The 10,842-nt window shown below is 37.8% G+C and overlaps 1 protein-coding gene across 2 annotated transcripts; it reads left to right on the top strand.

The window, feature by feature from the left end:
* Positions 1-4,112: 4,112 nt before the first annotated feature.
* Positions 4,113-10,605, top strand: dynll2a (dynein, light chain, LC8-type 2a). Of its 2 annotated transcripts, none has more exons than XM_028806613.2 (3): positions 4,113-4,244; positions 7,161-7,296; positions 7,840-10,605. In XM_028806613.2, exons 2-3 carry the CDS (start codon positions 7,165-7,167, stop codon positions 7,975-7,977), a joined length of 270 nt encoding a protein of 89 aa, XP_028662446.1. In that variant the 5' UTR covers positions 4,113-4,244; positions 7,161-7,164; the 3' UTR covers positions 7,978-10,605. The 2 variants fall into 2 exon arrangements, with proteins under 2 accessions (XP_028662446.1, XP_028662447.1); XM_028806614.2 differs by lacking the exon at positions 4,113-4,244 and adding an exon at positions 4,561-4,645.
* Positions 10,606-10,842: the final 237 nt, after the last annotated feature.

Raw genomic sequence — 10,842 nt, 5'->3', positions numbered from 1 at the left:
ATCGTGTTGTGAGCATGCATTACAGAAAGTCAATTTACTTGCATTCATTTCTGCATTTATCACACATTGCACACACAAATAAGTTACTATAAAATTTTTACACAAACTTGTGAGATAGGGAAAATAAGAACATAATGAATTTGACAAACGAAAGTAGACTATTCAGTTCCTCAAACTTGTTTGTTTAGTTAATAGCTAAGCTATCGCAGTATCTCATCAAGATATCTAGTTTAACTACATAACTCATTAGTTTGTTCCAACTGTTTGTGCAAACAAGAGCTTCAGTCCAAAATGCATTTCTCTTTAATTTCCACTAGTGTCCAAATGTATGTGATTCTCCAAGTAAATTTGAGAATTTGAAAAACCTGGATTAGGTCTCTTTTGCCTTTGACACAGTCAACCACCAGATCCTCATTGCCACCCTCTCTGACCTTGGCATCACTGAGACTGCCCTCAGGTGGTCTGAGATCCTACCGTGTGTCCTTGTGAGGAGAGATGTCCCTGTTCAACTCAGTTCATTATCACTAACACCCTCTTAAGTATGCATGCAACCTTCAGGTGGTGATGGACGACCAACTATCCTTCAAGGACCATGTTGCAGTGATCTTTTGGTCACTTTATACAACATCTGCAAGATAAGACAATGTCTGATGGAGTATGCAGCACAACTCCTGGTCCAGGTTTCGGTCTTGCCCTATTTGGATTACTGCAGTTCTCTGCTGGCAGGGGTACTAACATGTGTCAACTAGAGTCTGCAGCTGATTCAAAATGCAGCAGCATGTCTGGTGTTTAACCAACAGAGACGTGCCTCTCTGTCCAGATCACTACATTGGCTGCCTCAGTTAGCACCGATGTATATGTAGACACACTGTTGGTGTTGCCACCTTTACATGACATCAAATCTCAATCCAGTCACTTTTCATGTGTACCTCCTAGCTTGTGGAACAAGCTGTCCACCTCCATTTGAACTTCTGACTCTTGTTTGGTGAATTTCTGAATAATTACTATTAAGGCTTTTCAAATCTTGGAATTGTAACCATGTAGCTTGTATTTTGTTCTGAGCTCCTCACTTCTTATGATCAATTTGTACCCTGGAAACAAACTGACATTACACCAATTTATGCCCAATGTTGCCAGCCAACAGTGTCCCAATTGGGATTTGCACACTGGGGGAACATTGTCCCCAAAACACTGGCCCAGTGTGGGCAAACAAGGAGCACAAATATTGCTAGTCCATCCATCTATTGTCTATTCCTACTTATACAGAGTAGGGTTGCTGGGTACCCGGAGCCTATCCCTGTAAGCAATAGGCAAAACCAGGAACAAACCCAGACAGGGCACCAGCCCATTGCAGTGTGAACACAGTCACAGCACAGGACAAATTTAGCAGTACTAGTCCAACTAACCATTTCTGTACGGGGTTGGAACTGGAGCATCCAAAAGAAACCAGCATAGACACAGGGAAAACATGCAAACTCCACACAGGGAGGACCTGGGCTGCAAACCCCTATCTCCTTACTGTGTGGCAGCCATGCTTCCACTGCACAACCCCTTACCAGTCCTTTCCTTGAAACTTTTTTAGTGCTTGTTTTTTTTATCAATTAAATCACACATAATTAAGAAGATTTAAAATGTAATAATTAATAAAAAATCATGATTTTAAAAAATGCAATAAAAATGTGGCTTTAAACATTTTATTTTTACAAAACACAAAATTCCTTTGCCCTTATTGGTACTATTTTTATGTTGCAACCATGAACCAGAAAAACATTAGTAATAGAATAAAAAAAAAATTTGAAAATTAATTTAAAAATAATACTTTTTGAAATTGTTCAAATTGTTATTTATACTTTCACAATCAAAAACATTAAAATGTTGGAAACTAATGGGGTAGTGGTTACATTGGCCATTGTTACCAAACGATTTTCTCCAATTCCACACTGCCCATGATCTGCCCACAGAGGGGCTCTGTGTGTGTTTGCTGGGTAACTTGTCTTTTAACACGTGTTACCCAAACAGTTGCCCAGACTGATGTTTACTTGATTATGTTGACATGTTTTGTAAGTTGCTTTGGACAGAACAATCTGCTAAGCAAATCAATGTAAATTTAATGTAAATATCTGCATGTGGTTTCCTCTGCTTGAGACTAAACAGATGTAATTCTCTAAACCTGTCAGTTTTAGGGCATGTCCTTAAGTCATGAGATGTACTTGGTGGCTTCCCTTTGCACAGTTTCAAGTGCTGCTTGTTTCTGTTTTGTTGTATGGTGCTCAGAACTGCCCTCAAGTCTCACTAGTGCATATATAGTCTGAGCATAACATCCCTCAATGTATATTCAACAGTTTTTGCTATATAACCTAACATTTTATTGACCATGTGAATTGCTTCTACACAATGACAATGCTGTCAATGTAATCCCTCTTATTCTTTCTCAGAGGCTGCATCCCATGTGTCTCCCATCTTGCGTTTATAACGGACGGTCCTCTTGCCTACATATAGCACTTTGCGCTAGACGTGTGCCAGTAACATTTGGCCAAATGTTTTTCATCGATGGTGTCGGCTTTGTATTTTAACTAAGGGGATAAAATCGACCCTGACGTAGATTAAACGGGTTTAGCAATACATGATTGAATACCCAAAATTATTTGCAAAACGATCTGCAATGCGTTTCTAGTGATTAGCGGTTGTGCGCTTCCAGTACACCTGTACGTACCAAGTTATTCTGCTTTCGCGATCCGATGCCTATAGAGAATTGTGACTGTTATGAACATGTATATATGCGTTTGATTAAGCATTTAAAAAGAACTAGCTGCCAAATACTAAACCGCACCAGTTTCAACACCTTCCAATCACTGTCTTTATCACATTACCGCTCACAACGTAAGTTCTTGTTGCTTCCAGCATGGGGTGCTACAATACTTGCGCTTATACTGCTGAATCCCTTGTCCTTGCTTATGAAATAAAACGTGAGCTTGTTTTTCTTGAATAGCAATTTTGATATGTGACAAGCAAACAACATATATGGATTGCTCTAAAAGATGAAATATTTACTTTTCCTATTAACACGTTCGAGTATAGATTTTGACAATGACACCTAAGACTTCCCTTCTGTTTTATTTTCAGTTTCTTGTAAAAAAAATATATAGTACCTTTAACTGTGAACATTACCACAAAGCAAATCGATTTGAAGGACGCATCAAGCTAATCTCAAAATTTCCACAGCTAGAATTTCATAAACTAGCTAATCTCAAAATTTCCACAGCTAGAATTTCATAAACTCTATACTGACCTCGTTCGGCCAGGATTTATGCACGGCTCTCCGAAGGGAAGAGGCAAAAGTGCCAGGCTGTCAGCTACCACTTTCGAGCAAATTTGTGGATCTGCACCCGAGCATATAGCAAGACTATGAACCGTTGCTGTGCTTTAATGTACTGAACAGCTTGCAAACTGCTTAACGGAATGCGCTCAAGAAATGTTTCTTTTTAAGTTTGTAAACAATGTAAGACGTTCACAAGGATGCGCACGCATCAAAGACCAAAAACTTGTAAGCATTATCAACCACTCGAACACAGCAAAACATTTATTTTAAAGTTAACTGATTAAACTACCTACCAATTATTCAACGTAGCATTACGGATACGAAACCTCCCACTAAAGAATTTTACGGTCGGCGACGACTCCAATTAGTCGAGCACCGTTTCAATTAACTATGCAGTAGAAAATGAATTCCTGGATAGCACTGATAACAGAAGTGGGCAGAGCCAGTTTACAAAACAATTATTGTTAAGACACTCATCAGGTGGAATGTAATTATGCTAACCGCTGTGCCACCAAACCGCAAACGATTAAATTAATCAAATAATACCAGAGTAACTTTACACGAGTAACATGACAAAATACCACATGTGTTACGATGACCGGAAAACACACGACTTCTTTATTTATTTTTGTATCGACAAGCAAATTCCTAACAGTTTTGGTCCACGGAACTCTTAAGCTTATCCCGTTGCATTGTGGTCTGAAATAAGATGCGGAAAGAATGAAGCTAGTAGAAAACGCTTAGAGGGGGAGGAGACACAACTCTGTCCGACCAATGTGTAACGACGGGCGGGGCGGGGCGGAGGCGCGAAGGGAGGGGGCGGTATTTCAGTGGGGCAGTGAGCCGCTGTACGGAGAGAGATACGCGCCTGCTTGTCTGAGAAGCGTTCGGCTTGACAGAGAAGTGGTATACACTCTAAAACAAGGTAATGGTGGGCTTTACGTTGTTTTGAAGATCGTGGTACGCGGAGTTACAATTTTGAGTAGAAAAAGCTGCGTTTATGTCTTCTTGTTCGAAGTTGAGCTTTTTTATTATTATAAGTAGGAGCTTCCCATAAGAGAGGTGGTGAGGGTTGTAAATGCATTTTAGCAACTGTGCTGTGCGACGTGTTCTCGCGCGTTTAGATTTAATTTGTACATTTTTATCTATTTATGTTGACCGCAGCGTGATCCCTGCGCCCCGAGAATGAACGCGCATTCCTGCGCATAAAGAGGAGGGGGCGGGGATTGTAGCAAGAAATAGAGGCGCACGTCACGCTGGCCCTCTGCGGTTATTTATTTATTACGTTTGCGGAGGGCTGCACCGCGAGTTCACGGGGACCGACGGGTAGGTTATATAACCCATCAGCTATCTTTGTGTTCAAGAGAATGTATGACCATGTAAATGTGCTCATTTGTCTTTGGGGTTCATTTGGTAAGCAGTGTGTCCGGTATAGTTTATAGTCTCTCCCCGATGTGCATTTACATGGAATGACTATGGCATTTCACAATAAATGACACGGTCTTCTCAGTGCCGCCACCACCATCACCACCTAGGGGAATATTCGGGTGGCTGTTTTGAGCTGCGAGCATACATCGCTTCATTCGTAGTCGGTTGTTGATGTCCGAATGGAGCTGTTTTCCTGGGGTCCCCTAGGTGGTGTGTGTCTGTGGGTTTTTTTTAATTTATATAGCACTGTATATTTGGTGGTTCGTTGTGACTTGGGTAGATACGTTTGCCCGAGAAAATCGCTTGCAAAGCTTATCACATAATCACATATTCGTATTTTATGCACTTTTTTCACTAAAACTACACGTTGGCTAGCCGTAAGTGTTCTTGTCATCTGTAACAAGAGGATTGTTGCGCCCGTCTCATTTATGTAAAGTCTGTATGCAGCTTGTTTGTTGAGCCAATATTTGTAATATTAAAATCTAATTTTTAGTTTAAATTTGAACTCGTGTTAAGTTAATGAAAGTAAAAAGTGGTTCTTCTAAAAGGGTTAAAGCGTGCCTTGAAATGGGCAATACACAAATAATGCAATTCATGGTCATTTCAGGCCTGTTCGTATTGGTGATTGTTGTTTCAAACATCTAGATCATATGCAGCTTGCATTATTTTATCCTGATCATTCTGCAGTTTAGTGCAAGATAAGACCTGCCACTTTTCTCTGCAGCAAATGTCCATGTATAATTTAAGTCTTTTTATTATTGAGTAAATAGTTCACTGACCTCCAAGTATCTTCCAGTGTAGTAAACCTTGTTAGGTCATACAATGAAATTGAAAGGCTTTTTAAAATTATTATAAAGTAGACTCGACACCATGCACTTGATAAAAACGATGCCTTAACGGTACCTCGTTAATTGAAACATTGTTTGATCTATGTTGGAATAATTTATGAATTGTTACAGTTGTGACAGTAAATGGTACTGCTTCTGTTAGTTGAATTAAATTCTAGACTGTAAGGCTGCTTTTCTGCAGAAAACCCATTTTGTTAATGGTTTTTCTGTGAATGGTCATTGTGGGGACATCCAGACACACTCTTGATTGTGGGTAAGTTTTAAATGGGTCTTAAAAATGGTAGGTTTGGCTGCTTACAATTTATCATGCGGTTTTGATGGTTTTAGTTAATAGAACAGTAAAATACTTTATTCATTTGTGTCTTGCCTTCATGGTGCATTCCGTTCTATAGTAGGTAACATTCTTATTGAGCCTCTTTTAGATGGATGGATAGATGGATAGAAATCCAGATTTAGAGTTGCAGGTACCCATAACCTTTTATAGGACAAGGTGCAAGACGGGGACTACCTCAGAAGGTCCTTAGCAGGGGGCACTGATCTCTGGATAACTACATAATTTCTTAATGGATCAGTTTTAAATGTTGCTATTTAATCAAATGGGAGGCAGTGTGGCAGCTTGTTGCCTATGGATAATGTCATGTCCTGATTTCTCCAATGAGACTAATACTTAACAGGTACTGCTTTATTCCAAGACCGTGACATGCTATAAACCTTTATTGCTTATGAGGCTATTTTAAAAATATCTTGAATTTACTGACTTCAAGTTGCCAAAGCCATCCTAGTTTTCTTAAGTGTTTTAAAGCCAAATGACAGTACACTGTTTAAACCACTTAAAGTGATCAATTTTTTTTTTTTTTTTGTGAACTGCTTTTTAAATTTACCTAAATTGTGATTATTCAACAGTTTAGTTTGACCTGCTTTCATGTGGAAATTTCAGGCCATCATCCATTCCTTAAAAAAAAAAAAAAAAAAACTTTGACATCCTGCTTCTCTGTAGTGTTTTAATTTCTACCAGTGTAATGATGTTTTAGCTGCCTTGTTCCCAACTATGCATGGTGTCTCGAATAAAACGAAGCTTTGTGTTAAAATGGCCATATACCCACAATATTTGACATCTGAGACTGGTCTTTGCTGTAAAGCATTTAAAATGCTGTTTGGTGCCTAGACCTTTGTGCACTTAGTGCTCAGATGTATCTTCCTTGTAGTTAAGTGTGTGTGTTTTGTCTGAGGATTCTCTTACTGGAAATGCAATTGCATTTAATGTTGGGCAGATGGATTAGCAAATCTAGACCAGTGCGTGTTTTTTTTTTTTTTTTTTTTTTTTTATTATATAAATGAGTCTCCACTGTAATCTTCTAGTGCATGAGCTCTCCACTGAGACTATTCTATTGCTTTGCCCACCTCATGTACTACATGGGCATTTAATTAACCTTTTATGTGCATGTGTAAACATTGCATAAAGAAAATACAATCCTTAAAATTTTTTAAAGACTTGAGTGAATCAGTGAAGAATCCCAACACTCTTGTCTCAAAGGAATTAACTAACTTGCCTCCTCATTTTCTAGAAACATGTCTGATAGAAAAGCTGTGATCAAGAATGCAGACATGTCTGAGGACATGCAGCAGGATGCAGTGGATTGTGCCACCCAGGCCATGGAGAAGTACAACATTGAAAAGGACATTGCAGCCTATATTAAAAAGGTAAGCCCTCTACTGGGATGGTCATTTGTTGCTAGAGAACCACTTCTCCAAAGTGGTCTACATCAACAAACTGTTTTCAATTTTTGATTCTGACAGTATTTAAAAAATTTTTTAATAAAATTTAAATCTGAGCATGTTCGTAATTCTGTCCAATGCAGTGGTTGACAATGCATTCTCTTGAAGTTGCCTCAAGTTTAGTAGGCGATTTATATTTAACCAAAGTTTGTATGAGAGACTGTAACATGGCCTTCAAAGCAGCAAGTATCTGAATAATTGTACTACCGGAGACTTAACATTCTCTGTGGTCTTAATTGTAGTTTCTGTAGAATGTGTAATAATGCCTGTTTTAAACCCAGGCCTTACCTACTCTATGAAAAGATGATAGCTGAGTGATTGTTCCTTTTGTAGAGTTCAGTGGATTGCAATTTATGTAAAGTAATGCAGTAATTCATGATTGACTATGATAAGTTGTTTGTAATTGGTCGGTGTGTGTATATAGAAGTGTAAAAATCCTAACTAAAACCTGGCTTGCTCTTTCTACAGGAGTTTGACAAGAAGTATAATCCGACATGGCACTGTATCGTGGGAAGAAACTTTGGGAGTTACGTCACACATGAGACCAAACACTTTATTTATTTTTACTTGGGGCAGGTGGCCATTCTTCTCTTCAAATCTGGTTGAAGGAAGGATGTAAACAATCCTGGACTGCAATGCACTGATGGCTAAAGCCACATTTCTCCACACACTAAAAGAACTGGCTGTGCAAATGCATGGACTGTATACAGTATTTAAATGTGTATATGTTGCAGTAATTAACTTTTTTCTTTAGTTGCCTGGAATAAATAGGGGAGAGGGTAGTGTAGGAATTTTTTTGTTGATGCTTTATATTTTATTTTCTTTTGTATTGCACAAATTGTTTAAAAAAAGAAAGAAAAATGGTGGCCTTTAAAGGGAAAAATAAATGAATCTAAACTCCTGAGAGGGAAGGAATGTTCTACTGTGCATTTGTTGTTCACTCTATTATTCCCATCTTCATGAACTAGTGGCAATATGCTGGTCTGGCTTTTATTTAGTGTGAGCTTTAGTTTTACACTCTACATTCTTTTTGCATCTGCAACTCTTGACATTCTAGTTATGAATTGGTGGAATTTATTAAAGTGCTATATGAAGGTGTGTTTTTTTTTTTTTTTTTTTTGTTTTTTTTTTTTTTTGGGGTGGGGCAGCAAACCTCAACTTTCCATATTTAAATATTCAAGGCCAAATATCAACTTTGTGGTATGTTGTTGAATTTGACCCTGTCAAATGTTAATGCAAGGCTTTAAATGTGGTGTTTTCGTGAGGCTCCATTGTGCGACTTCATTAATACTTTACTCTAGAAATGGTGTGAAGTCTTCAGTGGATGCATGTTGTATCAGATAATGGTAAAAATGATTGCTGCCTGCGGTGATTTTTTTTTCTTGTAATAAATGCTCTTCCTTTTATTGGCCATCTGCTAAACTTGTTATATGGACACGTATACACTGACTCCAATACAGTCCACTTTAATGACTGATCACCTGTCTCAACTGTTTTGTAATCCTAAGAAGAAAGATGTAGAGGGCCTACATTATCTTGCTACATTTTACTACTCTACCCTGTGGAATCTGGTACACAAGGAGCAGCTTTTTGTGCATTTTGGTACCCTGATATTTCGGCAGGGAGAATTTGTCCTATTCTGTCATATGCTCCTCTGCTGTCATGACTTTCCTCCTTGGCTACTGCCTTTAGTGATGAACAGTAAATGGAAATGCAAGGGGATCCATATTAGAAGGTGTCCTACATAGTACTGAACTGGACAAGATTTTCTGACTGCAGTGTGAGATGTTTTGTTCTTAGCTGTGTATTTTCAGCTTTCTCAACTGGGGGGGTTGGAATTAAACTGCACATGGACTTGTAGATATGCTGTTGGAGGTTGCTCTAGGTGAATTTGGTTTCTTGTGATCATTTTATCTTAATCTACTGGAGTACACCTTCATTAATATAGGGCATGAGAATTGGAAAGCACTAGTTTCATTAATTTTAAAGGTTGGACTTAAAGATATGGTTAATCTGAGAAATGATTCTATATAATGCACCTATTGTCACTTTGTGTACTTCATGTTTTATCTACTCAAATTGCATTGGTTTTCAAGATGGCACAGTGTAGCGAAACACATTGGAGAAGTGAATTGATTATTGCACTTCTTTAATGCATAATAGGATATGAAATCTACTTCTCAACAGCCATTTAATATGAAATGAGGCAAGGTAGTTGACATGCTATATAAACCTGACCATGCTGAACAAGACACATTTATGGTTGGTGTTTTGATCAGAAGATTTATTACAAAACTTGTTTGATTTGTAAGTATACATGGTGAATAATGAAGGAAGTTGCATTGTATAAAAAATTCATATTAAGTGGCTTGTTCGAAAGATCTTCTCTAAACTGCCTTTCCTCTGCACAAAGGGGTATGGGAATGAATTGATTGCATAGTGTGCTATTGTTCCCATCTCATTTGGAACGTCAGTCTGTGTTGAAGCCTGTAGAGTATGGCTTTGAACTTTGTCGCTCTGGAGCTATGAAAAGTAGTAGCTGCCAGAGTAAGTACATCTGTGACATGTTAACATTGTTGGTCTTAGGCAGAGAGCATATTGGAGTGCTGCTTAGTTTTCTGTGTTTAGAAAATTTCTTTGAGGACTGTAGAAGACTTTTTTTTTTTTTTCAGTATTTTTCTTATTTTTGTTTGCAGTGTCTGAAAGTAACATTTTTGAGGCTAATCATTTTCCAATTTTGTCATTTAGGAGAGTTTAGTAATGGCTTTTATAATGGAAGAAAGCCCTGGGTGGAACATAATTTACTACAACACTTGCATTAATTGATGTGCAGCTCTATGGACTCTTTTTAGCTGCTATTTGTCTTTATAGGTTTTTTAAAATTTGTTTCCACGCATGCTTTCAATGTGGTGGAATTTGTGTCATGGTCTGTCTTAATTCAGCGCTGTTTTGTAGGCAATTGCTCAACAGACAATCTTGACTTTTAACAATTTTTATTTTGTGTACATCTCATTTTATTTTCTACCTTTTCCTTCAGTGTGCTATTACAAAATGAATATAACATAATTATTGTAGAGCCTTACATGGTGACTTCTGAATTTAGTGTGGAGCAATGAATTCTGCTGGAGGAACGGCTAGCTAGCTGTTACAAAAAAGCAAATTGTGCCCAACCAGATGTAATTCAGTTGTATTAAATTTGAAATTCGCAAGCTAACAATAAACATGAAAAACTAATGGTTGTTTGGAGGTGCATTTTTCATTAATATTTAAACAAGGTTTATTACATGTTGCATGGTGTGTGGGTTTTTTAGTATTTCTGATTTACATAATTTGCTCTAATTAGACAGCTGTAACTAACACTTTAGCAGCAAAAAAAACTTGATAAATGTTCTTGTCAGCTTTCCTAGCTATAGCAGTAAAACCGGCTTTGTGTGAATGTGTTAATAATTGAAAGTATTTTGTATTCTGTTA

Source organism: Erpetoichthys calabaricus, chromosome 8 (genome assembly GCF_900747795.2).
Source record: "Erpetoichthys calabaricus chromosome 8, fErpCal1.3, whole genome shotgun sequence".
Taxonomy (NCBI): Eukaryota; Metazoa; Chordata; class Cladistia; order Polypteriformes; family Polypteridae; genus Erpetoichthys; species Erpetoichthys calabaricus.
Note: the sequence above shows the minus strand (reverse complement) of the source record. Positions and strands in the feature narration are given on the sequence as shown.

What these genes read in the sequence shown, in the direction of transcription:
- dynll2a (XM_028806613.2), top strand. Translation starts at nt 7,165, where the DNA reads ATGTCTGATAGAAAAGCTGTGATCAAGAATGCAGACATGTCTGAGGAC. An exon ending in TTGCAGCCTATATTAAAAAG is followed by an intron (nt 7,297 to 7,839) that starts GTAAGCCCTCTA and finishes CTCTTTCTACAG; the next exon opens with GAGTTTGACAAGAAGTATAA.